This window comes from Neoarthrinium moseri (genome assembly GCF_022829205.1).
Source record: "Neoarthrinium moseri strain CBS 164.80 chromosome Unknown scaffold44_Wmoseri_CBS_16480, whole genome shotgun sequence".
Lineage (NCBI taxonomy): Eukaryota > Fungi > Ascomycota > Sordariomycetes > Amphisphaeriales > Apiosporaceae > Neoarthrinium > Neoarthrinium moseri.
In genome coordinates, this window is record NW_026055158.1 from 211,454 (window position 1) to 237,455 (window position 26,002).

The following is a 26,002-nucleotide window of genomic DNA, read 5'->3' on the forward strand; positions in this document are numbered from 1 at the left end:
ACACCGATATTCCAACGAGGGATAACAAGGATATCAATCACCTAGTATACAATTTATACTTATACATTGAGAGTCAAATCTGTACCCTCATTGGACCCAGAATTGCCGTGCTAATCTTTTTTCAAGATATTTGGCGTTTTTCAATATTTGAGTGTGAACATTGCCATCAGGATCCTCTCTAATATGGCATTTGGTACGGTTTTCGAGGAGGTCGAAGGCTGATCTATTGCGGAACTTGAACAAGCTGAATATGACACCCGATATCTGGCCCAGGTCTCCCTCGCCGGCCTTATAGAGACGATCAAGTGCCTCAAACAACTGACGAGCAGCGGCAAGGCATAATCCGAGTTTTGACCCAATGCCATAGTCATCATAGCCAATAATGGTGTGACAGTATGCAAAGAAGCTGCGGTTTCCCCCTCGGAGGAGTCCAGAGATAGTAGGTACCATAATAGTATCATAAACCCTAGCATTGTTGCTTCTGGGTCGAGCGCGGTACTGAATGCAGAGGAGCTTGTCCACGGAAGACTAGCACCTGGGTTCGGGCTGCCAATAGATACTGACCAAACCATTCCACCAAATGCTCTTGTACTGTGTGATATCTCGCCACAGGCTCTTTCCGACCCAGTAAACGACCGCCATCGAGCACGTACATTAATGGGGTTTGTGTTGGTTGCCCTTGTCTTCATTTCGCACCCCGAGAGAAAAGCGTTCTGGCGTTGGCCAACATATCAAACAAACCCCCCTAATCGAACGACCGACAGGCAAGGAACTACGATGACCAGAATTTGCGGCTATCTGGATATATAAAAGTGTTATGATAGTGAACTTACCCTGACTACCTTTGCCAGGTAACCCCTTAGTACGATGGATGTCAAAACGTTATGTAGCAGCCTGCTCGACAACTGTCCAGCAGCTGCTCATACTCCTTGAGCTTCCCTTTCTCTCTCTATCTCTCTCGCTATCTCCTCTTGCACTTTGGATATTATCTATTGCCAAGGTGTTTGCGGACTGCTCGGGTCATAACCGAGGTTCTGTTCTAGTTTGGGCCACCAGCGTGGAAGACGTCATACTTCAGTTCAAGTAATGCAGATCCCCGCAAAGACCGACAGGCCAACCAAGTTACAAGGTCAACAAGATGTAAATGAACCTTTATTTAACCAAAAATTACAATTATCACGCTCTCATCTTCAATGCTTCAAATCATATCATAGCCCAATAATAGCCAACCATTTATTATGCCACCCTCAGGACTCGCGATACTCATTGGCGCTGGTGAGCCTTACTCTTATACTCTACATTAGCATGTATCCGGTTTTGACACACTTTCCATCCAGGCCCAACATCAGGGGCTGGTATCGCCCGCGTCTTAGCTAGCCCAGCACACGGGAACCTCGCTGTGGCCCTGTTAGCACGGAACAAGGATAACCTCACCAGCTTGTGCGAGTCGCTGCGCCAGACCTCGGGGGGTGGCCTTCTGCATGCATTCCCATGCGACACCAAGCCCTCGAACCTGCAGCAGACGTTCGCGGACATCGGTGCACACCCAGACTTCGCGGGCTTGAAGCTACGCGTGGCCGTATTTCACGTTAAACACTCACTCAAGAAGCCGTACCTGCAGACGGCACCGGACGAGTTCGAGCGCAACGTGGCTGAGTACACAACGGGGGCCTTCGCATTCGGGCAGGAGAGCCTGAAAATGATGTATGCGCAGAACGGCGGCGAGACCACGCTGTCACAGGACCCGGCCAAGAAGGGCACCATCATCTTCACGGGCACGCTGGGCGCGTTGCGCACCAACGCCGAGTTCAACGCGTACGGTGCAGGCCGCAGCGCCGTGCGCATGATCGCCCAGGGCCTCGGCAAAGAGCACTCGGCCAAGGGAGTCCACGTCGTCCACACCATCGCCAACGGTGGCATCAAGGACGAGACCGGGGAGAACAACAAGAACATCAGCACGGGCAAGATGATGAGCGCCGAGAGCGTGGGGAAAGTATATCTCTGGTTGGCTAATCTGGAACCCGACCTGTGGGTTGATGAACTTGACTTGAGACCGGCACAGGAGAAATGGTGATGATGAAGGTGCATCATACAGCCTTAGGAAAGTAAGTTCTGCTAAGGGCTCCTATCAGGACATAGAAACATGTCCAATTCCAATTGCTTATTATATTTGCTTAGGAAATGTTTGTGATTCTGAGTTTCCATATAATTATGGACAAACTAATTAAAACAATAACCAATACCAATGCGGAAGTCGTTTCGATGATAAACCCTTAGCAAAGTAGTTTGGTGAGTTTTGCATCACCCTCAAAATGATTCATAGGAGCGGATGGGACAAAACTGTGTCACCATATACTTGTTCATCCAGCCTTGCATATATAAGGTGAAATCCCAACCCATATTTCGATGGTCGTGTCCCGGCGATTGTAGAGTGAAAAGCAACAACCAGAAGCATAGCTTAGTATTCCATCTGACGCAATTATAGAATCAACTCCTGTAGGTTTTCAATGGCCTCTCTTGCCATTTTGTCTTCGTCCTAACTTGCTGCTGGTACTAATATTTCCGCTTTCGGCCGCCGTTGTCCAGGTACAATTCCCATTGCTTCGGAAACTCCTCTGGAATGATGCGAGTAAGACCAACGTGGGCCATGACCTGCAACAGGCCGAGAGACATCTTCCCGCTCATAGGCTGCGCCTTGATCAGATTCCTCCCGTAAAGTTTTAGCATCTGATTCACCCGCTGGTACTTCTGAAAGTCGTTGTGATCAGGTGAGACCGGAGCCGGTCCACCGCGGAGCCGAAATGGTTCCAACGTGCAGAGGTCATCGATACCACGTCCCTCAATGCTCAGAAATGGAGAAATCCAGCTGTACAGAGCGAGGGCTATCTTGCGTCGAACAATGAGGCCGGCAGGCTCGATGGTGCTGAGCTCCCCATTTATAAACTCTAGATAAATATCTGTGCCCTGGACTTGAACGACCGATCCGAGCTGGCCAGCCATGAGATTTGGCGGGTTCACAGTAAGTTGGTCGTGAGGGCTCACAGAAACATCAGTTAGGTGTCCGGCTCGTGTGGATGAGACATGATTGCACTTTGCATCCTCATGACTAGCTGGGGCTTCTGGTATGTGAACCGTGTGTTCCGAGGAGGTGCTTCTTTTCGGCGCCTTCTTCCTTGAACGCCCTCCACTTATCGGGTTGATGGAAGATTTGCGGCGCTTAGGCATCATGAGAACGTGATGAATTCTGGGCCACCTGTAGTAAAGTTCTCACGATGCCGCTCTGGATTGGGGAAGAAGAGAGTTTGTGGGCGTTGTCTCTCGCTGATATGATGGACGTGCGCAAATTCGGGCCTTGTTTGGCTTTCTGGGCCAGGTCTTGAGGATGTATTAAATTCCAAGAGCTGTTTCCACCGACAAAGAGCAAGTTGACGCCTTATATCTGTATGCTGGCCCACCAAAGCTTGACGCTGCCGTCTAGTTTGATGGTTCGTAACTATTCGTCTGCCAGCCCTAAGTTTCACTTCAGCCCGTGCGAAAACTCATTGACGGACGCTGCATTAATACCTAGGCTTGCTGCGTGTCTCGAATAGTATAGGCAATATATCCGAGGGCACAGCTGCCGATGGTGTGCCCGGGAACTCAGTATAACAGGAGCCTCCTGCATGGCTGAAAGTGTTCAATGGAGGTCCACCCAAAAGATGGGTAAGGTGGGTAGTAGCCCCTTACCATACCAGCGACGAGCAAGAAATGTTCCATGCATTGAAGTACCAATGCCATGACAAGGTTCTGATCTGAAGGGCCAAGGGCGCCAAACATGCAAGAGAACATTCCACAACTTGCTCTTAAAACTCCGGGTCGAATTGGATCCGCACGACTGGCTCCTCGAACTGTCATCACCGTTCAAGACTGGGTCGCCCAACTCTTTAGGTACTTATTGAGCATACCGTGAACTCGCTACGGTTCATCGTGATGGTGGCCGTTAAGCCGCTGAGCCTTGCACACAGTTCCCCATCATCTGAACTGTGATAACAACGCGTCAATACTCTGGAGCTTTTTCCCTCGAGATCGGCTGGGCTGATCTTGGTTCTCAGCCGAACGCTTTGCAGGCACGACTTGAGGAGACGACTTTTTCGGCTCTGCCATGCTTGAACGTATGAAAGTCCAATGAACCTCCGGCTGGTTGTCTAGCATTTCGGGTCGTGGACAAGGGACATCGAAGCAATCGATTCTTCCAAGACTAATGGAAGCAAATGGTCGCGAGGGTGCAAGCAGTTGAGGAGGATCGGAGTCACCGTTCGCAAGAGCCACCGCCTCCTCAACAGAGAGACCTGTAGCTCGAAGATCTCGATCCTTCAATAACTTCCCAACTTGAGAGTAGAGAACATAGCCCCAGATGCCACAGTTGAGAGTACTGATGTGGCTGTTGTAATGCTCTCGGGATCGTATTGGCCGGGCCGGGTTTATGAGGCCGATTGTCTGATTTATCTGATCGACTGGAATAAACTTAACCAGTTGTTCGGTGGCAGCTAGAGCATCGATGTAATCAACGACGAAGTCCATTGAAGGTAAATCATCAGGGTTTGTCAGAGCAGCTATCGTTGCGAGAGGGGCATCGATTGTGAGTTTCGTCTGGCCACTGCGCCAGACTTTGCCGATGCGACACCAGCCAGAGGCGTGAACAGATAGCCTTTTCCAGTCTTCTCGCCTGCCAGCAACATCATACACGGCAAGGGATGGAAACCTGGAAACGAAACCGAGCGATTCTGCCGTCGTGAAATCGTTCCCCCATATCTTCAAGACTCGCAAGCACGGAAATGCGCCAGGTTGCCGTGACCATTCCCTGAGTACGCGATCGCTGACTCTAGGAAACTCCGATGCCTTGGAGAGGTATCTGGGTTGGATGATCTCAAGGACCCCAAGGTTTTTCAACTGTGGCAGGCTGAGAAGCTCGTTGACGGAGAAGGATGCACCACTGGCGAGCGTCAGATGAACGATGAAGTCAAAAGATGTCGAGGTCATCGGCTTGATGTATGACAAGAGAGGGGCATCCGGCATTTCTATCTCGAAATCATGGCTGTAGAGTTTCAGTGGCATGCTCTTCAGTCTGGGATGTGTTGACCCATAGAGGTAGGTCGCACACAACTTCCAGGCATGGAAGCTGATTTCACTAGAGCAACATGGTCAACCGCAGGCCGCGAAAGTAGTAGGGATTTGAACAGTAAAGTGAATGCACGAGGCCTAGTTCTGCATTCATGTTGTTTGAGAATGTAAGCAAACTTACCTATGAGAAGCCTGGCAGTAATCCCATATATCCCATACCAAGTGCTCCGGCACGTCTCGTAGATCGTCGAGGTAGCCGAAGTTGTCCCCACAGACAGTCACAGCCATGGCCTTCAGGCACCGCGGGCCCTTCGATTGAGCTCGACGGATAGCATCCAGTCGCAGTGTCGCTCTGCGATGCCAGTCATTTGTCCAAGTCGAGGGCTTGCGTTTCGTCGCCGCGACCTGGCTCTCCCGGTATATCAACCCGGTGTCCGGGTCATAGCGCCGGCCCTCGGCATTCATCGCCATCGCAGAGATCTTGGTACAGGCTCTGTGCCAGTTGAGCAAGCTGTGCTCAACCGGAGAGGCTGCACGACGTCAAATGACTGCGCAGTGGATGTCAGGTGACGTTGCCGGTGGGCTGGTTTCGGGGCATCATATCATCACCATTTATGCGTCTAAACACGCCATGACGAAGGCACGCAAAGGGGAGGGACAACAAGGATCTCCCAGGCCCAATTCGAGAGGATACCAACGGAACTTGGATCAACCAGGATTTTGTCAAAATGCGACGAGCCCCGAAGCCTGCACCGCCGTACAATGCTGTTCGAGACCTAGGACTGAGTACGTAGTTGTAGGTGGACACCGTCCAAGGCTGCATTTCTTGAAGTGGACCGTGCATGCATGCTGATATATGCACTACTCGCACAGTGGTACAACCACGTAGGTACGGTTTACACTACTGAAAGCTACGTGAAGGCAAGAGCTCGGGGATTGCAAGTAGGGGAGCATGTCGTGGTGGTATCAATCATGTTTATTTCCCAACTCCGTGAGGCTCAAGACAAGAGACTGGATGCGGTATCATCCTAGCTACCCACATATGTAAATGGCCGTTTGCGTCTCAATTTGATACAATACAGGTACGCCCTCAACTTTGCACGCTTACAACATCGGCTTCAGGTCCTCTGCAACTGTGAACGGCGCTTCGGTCTTGCTCTTGATCTCATCGACTGTGACACCGTCGGCAATCTCAATCAGGGTCAAGCCGTGCGCAAAGTCAACATCGAAGACACCCTGCAAAATCGCATTAGTACTGCTTGGGACGTGCGGGGGAAGTACGGATCAATGACTTACAAGTTCAGTGATGATCCTCGAGACACAGGCACGGCCGGTCAGGGGGAAAGCGCACTGCTTCATGATCTTGGGGTTGCCCTTCTTATCGGTGTGCTCCATCGTGACGACGACCTTGGTCTTGCTCGGGTTGCTGACGAGATCCATGGCACCACCGAAACCCTTGACCTTGCCTGGCAGCATCCAGTTTGCCAGGTCACCAGTGGCGCTGACCTGCATAGCACCCAAAATGGTCAGGTCGATACGGCCGCTGCGGATCATGCCGAAGCTCTCTTCGCTACCAAACACGGCGGCACCGGGGTTCAAGGTGACGGTCTCCTTGCCGGCGTTGATCAGGTCGGCGTCCTCCTTGCCCTGCTTCGGGTAGGGGCCCAGACCCAGAATACCGTTCTCGGACTGCAGCTGCACCTCGACCTCAGGACCGACGAAGCTAGGAGCCAGCATGGGCATGCCGATACCCAGGTTGGCGTACATGCCGTTCTTGAACTCCTTGGCCGCCCTGCGGACGATCCGCTCCCTCTTGGCGGCAGTGTCACCGGTGCCCAGCGCCTTCTTTGCGTCCGGGTCGTTCTCATCCTTTGCCCAGGTGAACTTCTCAATGTTCTTCTCGACTGTGCTCTGAATCACGCGCTTCACGTAGATGCCGGGCAGGTGGACGGCCTCTGGGGGGATCTCGCCGGGCTCCACGATGTGCTCAGCCTCGACGATGGTGATCTTGGCGTTACGGCCCATGGCGCCGTTGAAGTTGTTGGCAGCCAGACGGAACTGGCAGTTGCCGAGCTTGTCGGCCTTGTAGGCCTTGACGAAAGCGTAGTCTCCGTCAATGGCGTGCTCCAATAGGTAGGGCTTGCCGTTGAAGACCTTGACGTCCTTGGGGTAAGAGAACTGCTCTGCCGACCCGTCGGGCTTGTTCTTGAGGGGCAGGTCGCCGGTCTGTACTACGGTTCCAAAGGCTGCTGGCGTGTAGAAGGCCGGAATGCCCTTGCCGCCCGAGGCACAACGTTCCGCCAGCGTTCCCTGGGGTGTGAGTTCCAGCTCCACCTCGCCCGTCAAGTACATCTTCTCAAAGGTCTTGTTCTCGCCAATGTAACTCGCAATCATCTTGCTGATCTGTTTCGTCTTCAGCAGCTTGCCCAGCCCCGAGCTATCTGTTCCGGCGTTGTTCGACACGGCAGTGATGCCCTTGATTTCGGGCTTGTTGAGGACTTCGTCGATTAGAGTGTCGGGAACACCACACAGACCGAAACCGCCACACAGAAGCGTGGAGTCAGACTTCATATCCTTCAGGGCTTCCGAGGCGGACGGGTAGACCTTGTTGATCTCGGCGCGGCGGGAGGTTGCCGAGAAAGCTCTCGCGAGCACGAGGTGATGCTGCAAAACGAATGGTTATCAGCTACCGCTGCATTCACACGCTTCCGGAGCACCTCCGGAGCACCTCCAGAGCAATTGGATGCGGCGGTGGCACTCACATTCGCGCCATACTTGGAGTATGCCCTCAGGGTTCGCATACACATAGCAGCGGACGGCATCTCGGCGGGTGTGTCAATTCAGGTGGCTTGTGATTTGGAGGTGGGAGGATTAATGGGTACGACTTCACGGTCGGCGAGACTGCAGCGACAGAAGCACACAAAAGATTGGTCAAGAAGACGACAGAACCCCCAGAAGATCGAAACAACTGTATAGCTTTCCAAGTGCGAGTCGGAGACAGGAGACGTGTAAATATTTACCCCATGGGAGCTCGAGCCGGCTCCATCCGCGGGCGCCTGCTACTCCGCGCTCGGAAGATGCCACAGCTGGGTCGGGAGCGCAGTTCGGCAATAGACCTGGGATACCCGTCCTGTCGCTGCTGTGTATGGTGCTAAGGGCGACCAATTCCGCCAGCTAGACTGCAAATCTGGCTCGGAATCGGAAAGTGGCGGGACAAGACCCCGGCGAACATAGCCGACAAGACAAAAGCACATTGTGCTGTCTACGTGTAACCCGTAACTAGACCTTTCAAAAGGCAGGTATAGCCATCTTAGGTGGTGATGAAGTGTATGTATGCTACGGTCGACTGACCGAGTCCCTGGTAGTAGCTGCGCACGAACAGTGACATTGCCCTCCTCCGGTCGTACGGTGGACGTCTCTGGCAATTGTTTCTTCCGGGCGTGTTCTCTGGACCCTGGCCAAACCCTCCCGAATGCTGCCGAACCGTGGACAGGCCAACGGCGAAGGTTTTACCCCACAGAGCGGCTGCATTTTGTGGAGAGATCGCTCAGCCAGAGCTCGACGACTAAACTACAAATGCAGATGGTCGAGTCAGCGAGGCTGCTGCTTGAGGTTGGGGGAACCTGGCGACCGGCAGATTAATCAACCGCAGCTAATGCTGAGCTGCAGGACGACGATGGCGGACTAACTTAGCCCTGGAGGTAACTGAGCATTGGAGGGTCGGAGGGTCCTTCGATTGCACCGCCTGCAGTGCACCGCCATGTGCAGGGAGACGCGCTGTGGCTGGAGCACCCAGAGTATACCAGCGCTCTGGACCTCCGGCAAGACACAAAAAGACCCCACTGTCACCTTATCGATAATCAGATAACGCTGCAGCACCCCAAAAATTTCTAGGACGGCGGCTTTCGTTCTCCTGCTTGAGAGCGAGAAAACGTAGCACGCCGACAGGTCGCAACCTTTCGCATCCAACAGAAATCATGGAGGCGAGTACGGCAAAACGGCGGAAGCTTAGCCACGGAGGCGGAGGACCTGCTTTCCTGGCTGGGGCATCCTCCGGGTCAGCATCCAGTGCCCTCATTGAGGCAACTCAGGAGCTGGTCAACGACGTGCAGGTCGACTATGGCCAGGCATTCGAGGGCGTCGACCAGACATTGCGCCAATTCAAGGAGACCATAGAAGCCCTCGAGCCACATGATCCCGAGCTCGTGAGTTTTGGTCCCAGGATTTGCCCGTTGGCGCATGCACTGACATTCACAGATTACCAAAATCACCGCATCGTTTCAGAAGAATGAGAAGATCACCGTACCCTATCCCAGCCCCAGGCCCGCGAAGGATTCGCCATACAAGCTGTCCTTCGCCAAACCCTCTCAGGTCAATGTCGTTGGCTCCTACCAGCTCCGCACCATGGTCAGGTCCCAGCCCGACATGAGCGTCGACATGATTGTCGTCATGCCGGCTTCAATCTTCCAAGACAAGGACTACCGCGATGGCCGTTACTTCCTAAAGAGATCCTACTACTGCGCCTACATTGCTGCAGGCATTCGCAAATCTGCTCCGTCGTTTGATATTGCCTTTGACCACCTCGAAGGAAACCAACTGCTTCCCGTTGCGGTCGTGCGACCCAAAGGTACCAAGTCCGACAAGAAGGGCTACGCCATCCGAATCATCCCTTGTGCCCCCGACGGCCTATTTCCGACGGCCAAGCTTGGGCTCACCAGCAGTAACACCAAGGATTCCACAAAGCCTACCCCTTTCTACAACTCAACCCTGAGGGCCGAAAGCCTCTTCGTGCCGTATCTCCGACTGCTGAACAACGCAGCCAAATCGTGTCCTGCCTTCAGGGAAGCATGCATGCTAGGCAGGATATGGCTTCAGCAGCGAGGATTTGGTTCCTCCTTATCAGAAGGTGGTTTTGGTCATTTCGAATGGGCCGTCTTGGTCGCATTGCTGTTGCAGGGAGGGGGTCGTAAGGGTGAGGCCGTGCTCTCCAGTGCGCTGAACAGCTCTCAGCTCTTCAAAGCGACGATGCAATACCTCGCCCTCACAAACCTGCAGAAAAAGCCTGTCGTATTTGGATCTCAGTCAGCGCCGGACAGTCTCCGACAAAACGGCCCCGTTGTATGGGATGCAGCCCGAGAACACAACCTTTTCTTCAAGATGACATCATGGGCCGTCAACTTCCTTCAGCAGCAAGCCAAGTGGTCTCTCGCCGGGCTCAAGAGCGACTCGCTGGATCAGTTTGACTCACTATTTGTTGTCAAAGTCGACCAGATGCTGCAAACGTTTGATCTCGTTGTCAAGATCCGGTCAACTGCTCAATGTGATGATTCCGGGGGCGACACCAGTCGCGGCGTGGCTTGGGACTTTGCCGAAAGACTACACCGTGTGCTCAAACGGGCCCTTGGCGACAGAGCCCAACTTGTGCATGCCGTACTTCCCAAACACACGGCGTGGTCTGTCACGGCGAACCCGCCGGGCAAAAAGGGAGGCGATATTCTCATTGGTGTGGTAACTGACCCGTCTCTTGTCGCTCGAAAGATGGACTTGGGACCGTCGGTCGAGCAGAAAGAAGAAGCGGCAAAATACCGAGACTTCTGGGGGGAAAAGGCTGAGCTGCGACGGTTCCAAGATGGCAGTATTCTAGAGTCCATTGAATGGAATTTGGACTCTGAAAGGAGTATTCCGGAGCAGATCATTCGCTACGCCGCCAAAAAGCACTTTACTTTGCAGGGGGATGACCTCAGCTTCTTTGGGGCCAACAGCTTCTCAAAGGTAGCACACCTCTCATATTCAGACGCCCAATATTTTTCTGCGGCGAGGCAAGGGTTCGAGTCTCTAGAAAAGGAGATTCGTGAAGTGGAGGATCTACCGTTGCACGTTCGGCAGGTCGCTCCAGTTGCTCCCGAGCTCAGGTATGCATCTCTGCATCCGCCATCTCCTGCTTCTCGACTTCCCATGGACATTGCCCTGTCCTTCGAAGCCTCGGGAAAGTGGACCGACAACGTGGCTGCAAACCAGCGCCTAAAGATGGCATTCTTGTTGAAGCTAGGGGCTTCGTTGGGTGAAACAAACCCCGAGATCAAAACACATATTGGGCTGGAACAGGTCAATCATGATTCTCGGAATATTGCATTCTTGGATGTTTCATACGAGGATGGGTTTGTCTACCGTATCCGTCTGCAGAGTGATGTCGACGAGAAGATCTTGGAGACTCAACTCAGGAACAAGCAGTTGGACCGGCAGGCATTGCAAGACGCTGCCGAGTCCCTGGCCATCTGCAAGCGACTCTACACCAACCTGCCTCTGCACAGTCAGACGTTATCAACTTGGTGCACTAGATACCCACCACTGTCAGACTCGATACGGATGCTCAAGTACTGGTTCAGCTGCCACAGACTTGCGTCTCATTTCAACGAGGAGCTTATAGAACTATTTGCTCTGAGGGCTTTCATCACACCGTCGCCCTGGCAGGTACCGACCAGCGCGATGACTGGCTTCCTTCGAGCTATTCACCTGATTGCAAGATGGGATTGGATTGATGAGCCGCTCGTCATTGATCACTCCGAGTCTATCACAGCCGCCGATCGTTCTGCCGTATCAGCTCAATTCCATGAGTTGCGACGGCAGGATCCGCGAATGAATAGAGTCGTTCTATTCGTGGCTACATCTCATGACACGACTGGCACTGCCCATACTCGGAATGGGCCTTCTAGAGTCGTGGCTAATCAGATGACAAAACTTGCTCGCTCGACCTGTGAGGCCGTGAAGAACAAGGGCGTAGACCTTGATCCCCGTTCACTCTTCCAGTCATCTCTCAAACATTACGACGTTGTTATTCGTCTCAACTCTAAGGTTCTGAAGGCCATGATGCGAGATGATGGTAGCAAGCACTCCCAATTCAAGAATCTCGACAAGCTTCATGGGGAGTCGGGTCCTCTTCCTCTGATAGAACTCCCCGCCAAGACTCTTGCCAAGCAGTTGAATGCTATTTACTCCAACGCCATTGTCTTCTTCCGCGGCGCTGGGGACGACAATATCATCGCAGGTCTGTGGAATCCTGAAATTGGGACTAGGACCCGCAAGGTTGACATGCCCTGCGCATACAAGCCCGACGGCGAGGGGGAATCACTCCAGGTTGACCGGGAGGCCATCCTGTCAGAGATCGCAAGGGTTGGTGGAGATGTGATAGAAAAGATCGAAGTAAAAGGAACACAATGAGCAATTGGTGACAGTACATACCACGAGCACCTAGATAAACAAGTCAGTAGCATTGCATGATACCCGGTAGAGCGCAGCATAGAAAATCGAGGGTAACTTGAATCAAATCTTCCCATATTCGGGTGGTCATCGCCATGGACTTTGTCATATCTTAGGTGGACTATCTTGGCCATATAAGCGTTTAAGCAGCCCATCAATTGAAAGCCAAGGTTTTGGTTCCCTGGCACCAAGTTCTCGGTGTGGTTGCTGAAGAAAGCTGTATGCCGTGTTCAAATGATCCCAAGATGTACAGTTCGATATCAGAGGTCCCGTGGTGTCTGTGGAGCGCCTTTCGTTAACTATCTCACCTAATCACCCATCTGGCTGAAGGTAGTTGAACCGCGGCTATCTTGCTACACATGTGAATTACGTGGCATTCCGTCTGGCCCTAGGGACTTCCTGCAAACTATACCAGCACCTAGACGACAGGATTGTGTTCGAAACACACGCATATCCGTGGTCGCCTGACTCTGCAGACGACAAGTGACCTATCAGACAGTCGGATACTTGGAGTGGACCTCGGTATCTGCTTTTACAATTGCAAAGGCTACTTCCCTCAGGAGCCCATAGAGGTCGCTGGCGTGTCCATCATTGGAGAGTTCCTTTTGCCCTCAAATACTGACCACACGGAGGCGCAGCTGGCTAGGCCAGGTTCGGTGCCCCGGACGGCCAAGACCGAAAGGGCCGAGGCATGTTTTCTTATTCCTCTGGGGAAGCAGATATCAGGCTTAGCCTGCAGCGGTCTTTGTCGTTGGCATACGCCACACACAGGTATGGTGGTCTGTGTTTCGGAGGTTCGAGAAGTTCGATTTATACCGTTGCATACATGTTCGATAACGCAAGAGAATATCTGCCGCCCCTGGGCTTGTGCTCACGGAACTCATCCGGACCCAGGTGGGTATCGACCGGGTACCCATCCAATCATACATGCGGGTAGATTGAGAAAAGACTTAAAATGGTAGAAACATTGCACCCGAGGATGTGGCTGTCCGTTGTGAGTAGTCATGTCTTTCCTACCTGGGAAGCTTCAACATCGTTGTCTGTGCTTGAGTAGCTGATGGGGCCTCAAACGGTCAAGGTCAAGTTACCAGGAGAGCGTTCACCACCACCTCAGGGAGGGATCCCAGCCTGGTGCCCTGGATACCTTCCCAACGTACTAGCATCTGCGCTCATCTTCGCTCGCGGCCTTAAATTATCACAGGAACTTATTAGCAAGGTAGGTTACCTGCGCAGAACGCATTTCGACGAATGCGGTAGTCTCCTCTCCCCAATACCTTGACTTTCCAAGTCGGCGATCTCGGGGACTTAGGGGAAATACCAGCTTAGATCCCTGCGCCGGGATTCTTCTAGACGACACACGCGAGGTCGTGTTGCAGCACCGCATGGAATTGTAGTTGGTTAGCAGGCGTGCATGTGGTACCGATGTCAGAACAGATCCTGGAAGACCCCCAGATCTCTCAAGCGTTGCCGCATCTGGTTCCGATCGGGTGGGACGCCTGTGTTGGCCGGATCTGGTATATCCCCCGGTTCATTCGCAAGCTCCTGGTGCTTAACACTGGCGGATATATGAATTATACGCTGGAACGAAGAGTTGCCCCCCGCCGGAAATGTGATGTACTCAAATTGTTTGTAGAGCAGAAGCAATCGTGTCGTCCATAACCTATCAATGTGTGTGCCGATTGTTCATCGGTCGCTTTGCTGGTGACCGTTTCATGTACAAATACCGACCGGCAGGAAGCGCGCCATTACGACGGCTCTAAGCAGCATCATATCCCTAATGTATTGGGTTTCCTCTAGGTTTTATAGGGTTGAATGGATCTTCACGCGACAAATTCACGATCTGGTTTCTTACGTCGTGGGGCTGTCAGTGGAGTTGTCAACGAGCAAGCCGGGACCAGGCCGCCCTTTGTGCCTTGCGTGCTCCCATGTTGTGGCTATCTCGGTTCGGCACGGAAGCCGCGGTGAATAGAGACGCGCCTGGGGCAGATCCTTGCACTTTGCTGTTATCTCCAAGCAGCATGGTTTGTTTCCTGGGTTCGGTTGCAACTGTTGGAATATAACCTACGGACAATTGACTGATCCAGTACCTTGGATCAGCGGTCGGTAGGGCTGCTAGACTAAGTCTGCCTATCGATTAGTTTCCGACGTGCACTAAGCAAGAGGGGCTTGCTGCAGCAGAATGGTAGCATTTCCGGCCTGTTACAGCGCTATCCTTGCCAGTCTTGCCCCTTGACGCGCTGAAGTCGTTAGCAGAACCGTTCCCGACTCCTGGCCCTGGGTTCTGGCCCAGTCCCCTATTGGCTCATCCGGTTCATCGGCATGTTGGTATATGGAACGGGCGACACCAGGTTGGGTAATGACAAATCCCCGCGCACACGACAAGTGATGTTGCAAGTGTCAAACAAGATGACTATACTGAAGGCCTCGGCCGAGGACCGCTCCAGGAGCCCCACGCACCGCTGTCCGCGGTTCGTTCCTCATGCACCAACACCGCGGGGGAAAGCAAGCAGCAATGGCTTGGTAAACAGGGATTGTGAGGATGGGGCTGTGGAGATCTCGAATGCGAGTTCGATAAGGGTGAATCTTGCAGGGTACAGAAAATCGACATCCGAGTGACTCGTATCATTCCCCGTCCGTCTCTGTGGTTCCCCGGTCTGGAGAGTCTGCTTCTTAGCAGAGGAAGGAGAGCAGAAACGAGGGGCTTCCGGGCATGGTGGAGGGAACCCCTGTTACACTAGTCGACGACCCTTGCTGCCATGTAGTCAAAGCGTGCCAACCTCTACCAGGCTCTACTCCACCAAAGCCCGACTCCTAAACCAACCTAGAACCCAGGATCGAGCGCGCGGTGGATATCCAGCGGGACTTCCCTTGGGAAACGACATGGAAGGGGACTCATTGCCGGCGACAAAACCAGTCCTGCCAATGAAGTCGATCCAGAAGAAGCAACTCTCAGCCATCCTTTTGACTCAATGACTCGACGTCCATCTGTGCACCCAGCAACACCCTTGTGTAACTGACCAACTTACCTCGGGAGTCGGGGACAGCACACTGCATGTTGTTTCTGTTCGTCCCCTCTTTCTGCCTCAGCTTCCCAAGATCGACTAGGTCCATCCCAGCTTGAAGAATCCCTGACGCGCCCTCTGGAATCGTTTCTCGCGCCAGAGCAAACACATCTCAAACAGACGTCCGTCGGCAGTAACTGGCTTGACGGGGTGCTTTCTATGCATCTGCCACCCCCGGTCTGCGCCAATTGCATCTCTGCAGTCACCACTACCGGGTCAGTCCTGGGCGCTGCATGTCCTTGTCCTGGGGCCACTGCCGCCACGCCCGTAAGTCGTACTCTGCTTCGATCTTGCGGTGATTATCCGAGAGATCTTGTCTGTTCTGGGTAGTACTGTGCTACCCATGCGGGTCGGAGTGTAACACACCTCGAACCACGAGAGAGAGGAGAGTGAGTCCGGATCGTCTGAGGAATTGCCCGCTGTAGGTCAACCTTATTCCACGACCCATGCGTGCACTTTGCTTTACCTGGGAACACGGTGTGACCGCCGGCATCAGAAAGCAAGTTCTGTCACATTGACAACGTTCTTTGTCAACTTTCACCCTCCGTCATCTGCCTGCCATCGTTTCAGAACATTCAGGCAACCCTATCTTTCCAGAATACCACCTCCCGCTCCATTCCCAGATCGCCGTCAGGGAACCGGTCCGCCTCCTACGACAACCAGACGACCAATTGCTCTGGAGTTTTCTGCATTCTACATTAGCCGTATGAAGCCATAGACTCAAGACGCCGGCTTTGTGTGCCCCCCGATACAGCTCAACTCTATTATTGTTATATAGGCCGTGCTGACCTGAAGTATCAACCATGGTCTACTGTGGGAAGCCCTCGAGGGGCTGCCAGATGTGCCGGACCCGTCGGATCAAGGCACGTTGAGTCCCAGTGGTATTCAAACTGAGCCTTTGTTAACATGCGAAATTAGTGTGACGAGACAAAGCCTACCTGTAATCAGTGTGCCAAATCTCGGAGGCAATGTCCTGGCTACAAGGACGAGTTCGACTTGGTTTTCCGGAACGAAACCCAAGCTACTGAGAGAAGGGCTCGGAAAGCCAACAAGAAGGCGTTGCAAAGATTAGGAAAGCCGGACGAAAATCCTGATGAATCCATTGAGCACAGCGATTCCGTGTCCCCGACAGCGGGCTTCGAAGATGCGTTCAAGTCACCCTTGGAACAAGCGGTGACACCAGCGTTGGTCATCCCCTCCGAAACTCGGGCAGACTGCCATTTTGTCGCCAACTTCATCTTGATTCCGCGACAAGGAAGCACAAGGGGTTTTCTTGACTTTCTCATCCCCCTGCTCAAGCAAGAAGGCAAGGACAGCCATCTGCAGCGGGCGTTCAATGCCTGCTCAATGGCACTGCTCAACAACTGTTCGGGAGCGAGGAACAGCTATGCGGACAAGGCGTTGAACGAATACACACATGCGCTCAAAGGCACGAACATGGCGCTCAGAGACCCTGAAGCCCAGAAAGCAGACTCAACCCTTGCTGCCGTCGTCCTATTGGGTCTTTTCGAAAACATCACCGCAAAACAGTTAGGAATGCTAGCTTGGGGCTCACACATTGAGGGTGCTATTCAGCTGGTGAAGCAGAGAGGGAGGAAGCAGCTCCGAACGAGGACCGGTTTGCTGCTCTTTATCGCCGTCCGCACTCAAATGGTATGTTTCACAGAACTTGGTTGTCCGTCCTGATGCTGATGAGACTATCAGATCATCCACACTCTGACTTCAGGGAAATCCCCCATCATGGGCGTTGAGTGGTGGCTCAACGACGCCGTCAAGGATGAGACGGCAGCAAAGGTCCAACGTATCATGATCAAGACCGGCGAGCTTCGTGCGGAGGTCACTCGACTCATGAACTGCATGGCGCGGACGCCGGAGAACATCGAAATCATGCTCAACATGATACGGAGGTCGCAGATGGTTGACCAGGAGGCAGTCAGCTGGATGAGGGACGTGCCAGACTTCTGGAAATACCGAACGGTCGCGTGGGAGGACAACGTTCCAAACGGAGACTATGCACGGGCCGAGGTCTATCCCGGACGCATCGACTTATACACCGATTTCTGGATTGCAAGCGTCTGGAACATGTGCAGGACCTCACGACTTATCAACGCCTCGCTGATCGTGCGGTGTGCGGCCTGGGTCAGCGCGCCCGTCGACTACCGGACGACGCCTGAGTATGCCACCTGCTCCAGGACCTGCGTGGAGGTCATCACCGACATCATCGCGTCGGTGCCGTACCACCTCGGATGGCACCTGAAGAGAAAGGACGTACTGCAGAAGGCGAATTTAGGCCAGTTCGCCTGTGGAGAGGAGGACTCCCTGAAGGGGCTAGCCGGGTACTTCCTGACCTGGCCGCTGGCTTGCGTCCACGGCCAGGATTATACAACCGACACTCAGCGTGCTTGGGTGAACGGACGGCTCAAGTACATTGGCGACGAGCTCGGCGTCAAGTACGCACACATTCTTTCTCAGGTAAGTAATGACCCATATATGGGGCCCTGTGCACCAGCGAGCTGAAAATCACTAAACACCAAAACAGCTGCAAGTCCGCATCCCGTCCATGATGATCCGCCGCGACGGCCTCATGGCGTCTCCGTACGGCATGGCACACGACTTCGAGAAGCTGGTCTCGGCCCGCAACGCGCCGCCGTCGGCCGGGTACACCATGAACCCGCTGCAGCAGCGGGAGGCGATGCAAAAGGAGTACTTTGAGCAGCGGCGCGCGGACCTGCTGTCGAAGGCCGCGGGAAACACGCCGACGCCGTCAACGCAATGGGTGACGGAGAAGTGGCTCACGGTACGAGTTCTTCCATCATTTGGTCTCTGCATTGCCCGGTGGGAAACCCAGCCCTAACTAACATATGCCACAGTTGCCCGAGAAGAACGCATACCCCGGCCCACTCCAGGTCGACTTCCAAAACCCGGTTTCTGCGGGGCCGGTGACGGGGCCGTAGTGTAGTGAGACCCTTACGCTTGACGCGCATTGTGTCTCTTCGGCTGGCTGCACTTATATATATATATATGCCTGTGTCATTCTCTAGGGTGGGCGTTCGCGTTGATACCATGACAAGTGGCCGTACTGGGCGGCAATACTTCACATAGCACAGGGGGAAGTGGGTGGTGTTTTGTTTGCCTTCTTATTTACAAACCTCCAAAGGCGGCTACCTAGCCAGCTGTGTATTACTTTCGCGTGGGTGGCATCTGATCAAACGATGGGTTGGACTGAATGAAGGAATATTTTTTAAGAGTTGTCTGCGACCATATGGGGGCTACATTTGAATATGACCACGATTTGAGAGAAGAAGCACCTGAATGTCAACCCTATGAAATGTATGTCGCGGTAGCTGGACAACATTGTCCGAGAGAAATTCCCCGAATATGGGACCAACGACATAGTCTTCACTTGAATCCCCTCTACGCCGGCTCGCAGCAGCATGTGAAAGCCATACAAGATGCCCGTTTGCAGTTTTTGAAGCATCCACCGCCTTACTCTGCAAGAAAAATCAGGGGTGGAAGGGATGGGATCGTCAGCCATGCGCCAGAATCAGCACATCGTCTAGCCCTGGCGCCGCCTTAACCCCCCTAGTGGGCTGCCCTTACGCTGTCGTCCATACGGCGATCTATCGAACCCAGATTCCCGAGCCCTTCTCAAAGTCGAGCTTTGATCTGATCAGAGCGCACAGGCCAGAGCTAACCCGTGGTCTGCGAGCATTTGCTCAGACAGAGAGACGTCCCTGCCGGTCCATTTCATTATCCCAAGTTGTCTGCCCAGAGACACATGTTCCTATATACCATCTCGTTCAGCCATGCTTTCTTGTCTCGTTTGTTTCCTTCCTGTTTGGCTTGATTCTTCTATTTCCGCTTGGTCACGGCGGCCGGGACCTGGCTGCCCATGTTCCAGGCCTTGACGAACCAGCCCTGGGTGGCGTCGACGTAGCGCTCCTGCTCGACGTGCTTGACGCCGACGCGCATGCCGTCCTTGGTGAAGACAACGTTCTTCTTGGCCATCCGGTCGCGCGCCTGCTGCTCGACCTTGGTGGCGGCTACCCAGATCTGGTAGCCGACGAAGGCGGCGCCAGCGAGAATGACAAGGAGGATGATCAGAGGCAAAACCTGGCTACGGAAGAGTTGTAAGGGTTAGCTGGCAGGCTGGGAAGAAAGCAACATCGCTGTGTGCGTGCGGCCGTGTCATTCCGAGATCCTCCTTCTTCTACAGTAAGATGGATGTCTGGGGATAATCTGGGGCTGCCAAGTAGGACCCCCGGGAAGCACAGGGCCACTGTTGGTCGTGCGCCGGGCGGCAAGGTATGCGATACATGATCGCTGATTTGCGACCGGGAGAAACATGGCTCTTGCTTGCTTACCTCAGGGTCGAGGGGCGTGGTGCCTCGGCTTTCTTTCCCCAGGCCATATTTGCGACTTGTGTGGTTTACAATAGCTTTGGCTGGGGGTCTGTCGGTGTTGTTGGATTGCGGATGGATGTGAAGGCTGATGGGCGTCGCTCCAGCCAACGTGGTGAACAGGGTAACGGGGGGATGTGGATCAAAGACTGTCAGAAATCCGGTTTACCGAAAGTCACAGGGCTGACTTAAATCTTGATCTGGCGAAGGATGGTTGACAGGTGGCTTCCCAAGGCAAGATGCGACTCTACAGTACTGTGTTGAGATGGAGGATTCTTGAAATTGCATGCGTTGGTTGTGCCGATCACTTTTCCAACAACTGACTCTCCAGGGCATCTTACCGGACCGTTCCCCAGCGAGCAGCACTAACTACATACTAAACAGGACGCAGTCTGCACCCGCGTTTCGGCTCATGTGCGCTGGAGGGTCTGGGTCAGGGGGGTGGACCATCAGTGTTAAAAGCTTGTAGTTACTTCCTCTGTACGAATGCCCGGGTCACGGCACTTGGAGATTGGACGGGGGGTAACTATGACCTCAGTTCAGGCCTTAGGTCGTCAACTGAGGGAGCTGGGAGCACAGGGAGGGAGCCGGATGGGCTGATGTGGACGGATGTGGATGGGGGCTACACGGCAACATGGGCAAGCCTGGGGGCAGCTCTGGGGGGTTCTCGATGCGATGGGCAATGGGGGGCCCAGGGGCACGATAAGATAAGCTTACTTGTTGTCCTGTACGAGTACTTGTACCAAAATCAGACTGTGGGCTGTCCTTATGTATGTATGCACAAACTTGTATTCTGCCGACTGTCGGCCAGCTGAGCGGCTCGAGACCGCAATTCTGACGTGGGCCCCAGCCTTCGAAGGCCCAAGGGATCAATCAGTGAGCTGCCAGGCTGCGGCTGGTGTGGGTTGTGGGGTTTTGCGGCTGGGACCCTCTTTGGGCCCAAGAACAAGCCACACGATTCGGCGAGTGTGAATGTGGACAACTCGCCTGGAGATTAGTTAGTCCCCCATCGACGAAGCTCCAGGACGGCCAAAGGTCCAGAGCCAAGAGAGAGCCACCTGATTACCTGTCCCGCCCCGACTCGCAACGCCAAAAGGTACGCAGTGGCCACTTCGTCGTCGTCGCCTCCGCCCCGCGTGCAAAGAAACCAGATATCCCTTCCCCAAGGACGACGCCTGGCCATAGCTTGCCTCGGACGTGGACGTGGAAAAGGACACTTGCTGGGCCACGACCTCAGGTTACCTGCATCCACCCACCCATCCATCCATCCATCCCACCTCCCCGGGCTCCTCCTCACCGACGCCCACCCACGACCACACCTCGCGCAGCTGCCTCTGCCGACCTGTCAACATCCTCTCTCTTGCACCGCACGCGCCGCCGCAGCCTACAGTCCACAGGCCGAACGCCCCAGCAACCTCCTGTCTCGGCGACGCTGGTCCACAGGCAATTGAGCCAAGATGGCTGACCAAGGCTACGGCCAGTATCCCGACCAGCAGTACGCTCAACAGGCCCCCGATCCTCACTCTGGTGCTGTCGCCTCGCCTCCCCCCGACCAAGCCGCACACCAGCCGCCCGAGGCTGGCAAGAAGAAGAAGCGCGACCGATATGCGACCCAGGCTTTCGAGTTCGGCGCCGGTGGAAATGCCGCCGCCGGGGGCCAGACCCCGGGTGGTATGCCGCCAGCCCCCGGCGCAGGTGCCGCCCCAATGGCCGGCTACCCGGCTCAGCAGGACTTCCAGGCCGGCTACCCTGGCGCCGCCGCCCCCGCGTACGGCGGCGCCCCGGCTCCCGCAGCATACGGTGCCCCCGGAGGCACCCCCGCGGCTGCAGTAGGTGGCTACCAAGCTCCGGACCCCTATTACCAGGGTGGCGCTGGAGCTCCCGGCGCGGCACCTCAGGGCGTGTCCGGTATCACGGCCGGCATGGCCGGCATGAACATGGGAGGACAGCAGCCTCCGCAGCCACCTGCCCAGCAGGCTCGCGCTGCCCTGAACCAGCTGTATCCCACCGACCTGCTCAACCAGCCCTTCAATGTCTCCGAGCTCGACCTGCCTCCCCCACCGTGCATTTTGCCTCCCAACGTAGGTCGCCGACAGGGCCCCCCTTTTCGTCTCTCGCCGCTATGCTAATGCACGCGATACAGTCCAGCGTCACCCAGTCGCCAGATGCAAACTGCCCACCCAAGTACATGCGATCCACCCTGAACGCGGTTCCGACCACCCACTCGCTTCTTAAGAAGTCGAAGCTCCCCTTCTCGCTAGTCATTCAGCCGTATGCTGCGCTGCATGACATTGACGACCAGGTTCCCGTCGTTCAGGATCAGGTTATTGCCCGCTGCCGAAGATGTAGGACCTACATCAACCCTTACGTCATTTTCCTCGACCAGGGCCACCGATGGAGGTGCAACATGTGCAACCTCACCAACGATGTACCCCAGGCATTCGACTGGGACGCCGCCGCCCAGAAGAGCGTCAACCGCTGGGACCGCCCCGAGTTGAACCACGCTGTTGTCGAGTTTGTCGCCCCCCAGGAGTACATGGTTCGCCCTCCTCAGCCCTTGGTCTACCTGTTCTTGTTCGATGTCAGCTACGCGGCCGTTTCCACCGGTCTCCTCGCTACCAGCGCGCGTACCATCTTGGATAGTCTTAACAGGATACCGAACGCTGACCGAAGGACCCGCATCGGGTTCATCGCCGTCGACTCCAGCTTGCACTACTTTGCCATTCCCAAGGATGGCGACGAGAATGCCGAGACCAGCATGCTCGTCGTGAGCGACTTGGATGAGCCATTCCTGCCTGTGCCTCAAGATCTGCTGGTTCCCCTCACCGAAAGCCGGGTCAGCATCGAGAACTTCCTCACCAAGCTCCCCGAGATGTTCCAAAACAACCAGAACAACGGATCATGCATGGGCTCTGCGCTGAGAGCAGGCCATAAGTTGATCTCCCCGCTCGGAGGCAAGATTGTCGTTTTAAGTGCCTCATTACCGAACCTCGGCGTCGGTAAGCTTGAGATGAGAGAAGATAAGAAGCTCCTGGGGACGTCCAAGGAGAGTGGGCTTCTCCAGACTGGCAACTCCTTTTACAAGTCATTCGCAGTGGAATGCTCAAAGAACCAAGTCTCAATCGACATGTTCCTCTTTTCGTCACAGTACCAAGATGTGGCCTCGCTCAGCAACCTACCTCGATACACCGGTGGCCAGACCTGGTTCTACCCTGGATGGAACGCAGGCCGTCCGGAAGACGCTATCAAGTTCGCACGCGAGTTCAGCGACTTTTTGTCCTCAGAAATCGGTCTGGAAGCTGTCCTCAGAGTGCGTGCTACGACTGGTCTGCGTATGAGCACTTTCTACGGAAACTTCTTCAACCGAAGCTCTGATCTGTGTGCCTTCCCGGCGTTCCCCCGCGACCAATGCTACGTTGTAGAGGTGGCTATCGACGAGACTCTGCAGAAGAATTTTGTCTGTCTGCAAGCTGGTGTTCTCTACACCACTTGTAATGGCGAGAGGCGAATCCGTGTCATGACTCTTGCGATTCCTACAACTACCAACCTGGCTGATATCTATGCGTCAGCCGATCAGTGTGCTATTGCAACTTATTTCAGTCACAAGGCGGTTGAGCGCGCACTAAGCTCCGGTCTGGAGGCCGCTCGTGATGCTCTGCAGAGCAAGCTTATTGAGCTGCTGCAGACGTTCAAGAAGGAACTCGGTGGAGGTAGCATGGGTGGTGGTCTGCAATTCCCTGCCAACCTCCGCGCCCTGCCTGTGCTCTTCCTCGGATTGATCAAGAATGTCGGTCTCAGGAAATCAGCTCAGATCCCGTCCGATCTTAGATCCGCCGCTCTTTGCCAGCTCTCGACGCTACCACTTCCTCTGCTTATGCAGTACATCTACCCGCGCCTGTACTCATTGCACGACATGCCGGACAATGCGGGAGTGCCGGATCCAGAGACTAGTCAGATCACACTTCCGCCTCCCTTGAACCTTTCGTCAGAGAGGTTCGTTAGCTACGGCCTTTACCTGATCGACGATGGACAGACACAGTTCCTCTGGATCGGCAGAGACGCTGTTCCCCAGCTGTTACAGGATGTGTTCGGCATCGCCGACCGGACACAGCTGCGCGTCGGCAAGGGCTCCATCCCCGAGCTGGACAACGACTTCAACGAGCGGGTCAGAGCTGTCATCCAGAAGAGCAGGGATCATCTCTCACGTGGCGTTGGCAGCATCATTGTACCTCACTTGTACATTGTACGGGAAGATGGCGAGCCAAGCTTGAAGCTGTGGGCTCAGACCTTGCTTGTGGAAGACCGGGCGGACCAGGGTATGAGCTTTGGCCAGTGGATGGGCACCATGAGAGAAAAGGTGAGCAACTGATGTGCTTTCTTGCAAACAAACGACAAAGTTTCGAGGCGGGTGGTCCTGACGATGATTCTACCAGGTGGTGCAGTAATGAGGCTTTGCAAGGTGATGCTACGCGGGGGGTTGCATACTTGTATAGACGGCGGGGTGGGAGCAGATACATTCCTAACCAGCCAGACAGATGACATGAACGAAGTGGATTAAAAACAAGACATTTTCACATTGTTGATTCGAACTCATGACAAGTGACATTTCGTAGATGATCCAATCTGGACCCTTTTCTTCTCAATTTTTGTCTATATCGATACACATGAATGTTGCCTTCTATACGTATCACCCTTCTGCTTTTGGTGGTGTTACATTATGTTCCTCGGACCCCAAACTCAGATGCTTTTTACATCGTCACTACGCTTGCCCAGCATATCGGCTTTGTCTGGCGGCATGGGTACGACACCCCAGCGCATCCATTTGTCGTTATGAGCCGGTGGGTCCTGGTCTCAGGGTTTTTCTTCCAGCTCTGCCCGTCCTTTGACACGCCCTTGATCTTGACGCGTCGACTCCTCCGTCGATTCCACACATCCCTCGGCATCAACGAATGCATGACAAGCTGAAGACAACACCAGTGAACTGGAGCCCCCAGTTATCATACCACATCGGTGTTTTCTCATGCGCAAAATAACCGGAACCCGAGAGGAGGTTACGCCGAGCCCAAGCGTTGTTAGGGTGGGCGGCGCCGATTAGTTGATAGCAACAATCGAATTGGGTGCAATATCGGAGCCGCTGCCCACGTCCATCAGCCCGTAGCTCCCAGACCAGTAACCTGACAGAATTCTGAGTGTTAGTGCGTTGCCTGTGATCGACTTCCAGGTGGTACGAAGTGCTTACCTCCCTCAGTAACAAAGTCGAAGATGCAGTTCGAAATCAGCCAACGCATCATTACGCTGAAGGATAGCAATGGAATACTGTATCTGTATGGCAGCTGCAACCTAAAGGTTGATATTTGCCAGCCCGTAGGATGGGATACTCTGAGAGGTTGATACCGCCGTCCATAGCAGCCAAACTCATTTCCCACCAGGAGGCGGGTCAAGAGACTGTGGTATGCGAAATAGCAGAATAACAAGGTCAGTTGTGGAAGGTTAACAATAGGCAGACCGGTGACGTATTTGATGCCCGATAAGTTGATGAACAGAAAGCTCATTATTATGATGTTGTCGTCACTCTGTCCGAATGTGCCTTTATTAAGTGAGGTTGACTTCTCTGATGAGTATTTGCAAAGATCGTGGCGTCTACAGGAAATATAGGCCCAGGGCTGTTTCGAGCGAATATGCTCTCAATAATGAGGTGACCATACTGTCAAGCTGGGTGTATAGAACAGACTGATCGGATGGGACTCTACATTTCAGTGGTGAAAAGGACGGATCGCAATCAATACGGAGAGTATAGAAGGAGAGCGGCCTTCATCTTCCATATAGACTGTGGATCGAGTCTCGAACCTGACTCATGGTCTACTGTCAAGTAAGAGTAAGTTCTCGGCGTCCATCTTTATACCTATGCCCGGAGAACCAACGAACATCTATACAAATACTCTCATCTTCTTCATCTTAATCTACCTATCAATCATCCCGTGCTGATGTTCTGAGATCATATCGTGTTGAAGAGAATGGAAGCTTAGTATAGTACAGATGAACGGTACGGCCTAAATCTGTCTTAGAAAGGTTTTGTTGGAATCCTTTAAAGAATTCTATATACTGAGGTCTTCCAACATCATATATAGATCAGTAGCTACTAGGCTGAAACGATCGTCAAGATGCTTAACTGGCACAACATCG

General features: G+C 53.9%; 7 protein-coding genes across 7 annotated transcripts; 4 read left to right on the forward strand and 3 right to left on the reverse strand.

Moving 5' to 3' along the window:
* Nucleotides 1-1,238: 1,238 nt before the first annotated feature.
* JN550_009565 (uncharacterized protein) lies at nucleotides 1,239-2,074 on the forward strand (the record flags this gene model as incomplete). The annotated part of the gene is made up of 2 exons (XM_049321651.1): nucleotides 1,239-1,275; nucleotides 1,338-2,074. 2 exons carry the CDS (start codon nucleotides 1,239-1,241, stop codon nucleotides 2,072-2,074), a joined length of 774 nt encoding a protein of 257 aa, XP_049168512.1.
* A 479-nt stretch (nucleotides 2,075-2,553) lies between these two features.
* Nucleotides 2,554-3,225, reverse strand: JN550_009566 (uncharacterized protein; the record flags this gene model as incomplete). Its single annotated transcript, XM_049321652.1, has 1 exon — nucleotides 2,554-3,225. One exon carries the CDS (start codon nucleotides 3,223-3,225, stop codon nucleotides 2,554-2,556), a length of 672 nt encoding a protein of 223 aa, XP_049168513.1.
* A 786-nt stretch (nucleotides 3,226-4,011) lies between these two features.
* Nucleotides 4,012-7,922, reverse strand: JN550_009567 (uncharacterized protein; the record flags this gene model as incomplete). The annotated part of the gene is made up of 5 exons (XM_049321653.1): nucleotides 4,012-5,074; nucleotides 5,282-5,593; nucleotides 6,209-6,336; nucleotides 6,397-7,764; nucleotides 7,863-7,922. The coding sequence occupies 5 exons, from the start codon at nucleotides 7,920-7,922 to the stop codon at nucleotides 4,012-4,014; spliced, it is 2,931 nt and encodes a 976-aa protein (XP_049168514.1).
* A 1,155-nt stretch (nucleotides 7,923-9,077) lies between these two features.
* JN550_009568 (uncharacterized protein) lies at nucleotides 9,078-12,318 on the forward strand (the record flags this gene model as incomplete). The annotated part of the gene is made up of 2 exons (XM_049321654.1): nucleotides 9,078-9,305; nucleotides 9,358-12,318. 2 exons carry the CDS (start codon nucleotides 9,078-9,080, stop codon nucleotides 12,316-12,318), a joined length of 3,189 nt encoding a protein of 1,062 aa, XP_049168515.1.
* A 3,904-nt stretch (nucleotides 12,319-16,222) lies between these two features.
* JN550_009569 (uncharacterized protein) lies at nucleotides 16,223-18,373 on the forward strand (the record flags this gene model as incomplete). The annotated part of the gene is made up of 5 exons (XM_049321655.1): nucleotides 16,223-16,225; nucleotides 16,338-17,072; nucleotides 17,124-17,891; nucleotides 17,959-18,216; nucleotides 18,290-18,373. The coding sequence occupies 5 exons, from the start codon at nucleotides 16,223-16,225 to the stop codon at nucleotides 18,371-18,373; spliced, it is 1,848 nt and encodes a 615-aa protein (XP_049168516.1).
* An 898-nt stretch (nucleotides 18,374-19,271) lies between these two features.
* Nucleotides 19,272-19,830, reverse strand: JN550_009570 (uncharacterized protein; the record flags this gene model as incomplete). Its single annotated transcript, XM_049321656.1, has 2 exons — nucleotides 19,272-19,536; nucleotides 19,784-19,830. 2 exons carry the CDS (start codon nucleotides 19,828-19,830, stop codon nucleotides 19,272-19,274), a joined length of 312 nt encoding a protein of 103 aa, XP_049168517.1.
* Nucleotides 19,831-21,276: 1,446 nt separating this feature from the next.
* JN550_009571 (uncharacterized protein) lies at nucleotides 21,277-24,188 on the forward strand (the record flags this gene model as incomplete). Its single annotated transcript, XM_049321658.1, has 2 exons — nucleotides 21,277-21,900; nucleotides 21,963-24,188. 2 exons carry the CDS (start codon nucleotides 21,277-21,279, stop codon nucleotides 24,186-24,188), a joined length of 2,850 nt encoding a protein of 949 aa, XP_049168518.1.
* Between the last annotated feature and the right edge of the window lie 1,814 nt (nucleotides 24,189-26,002).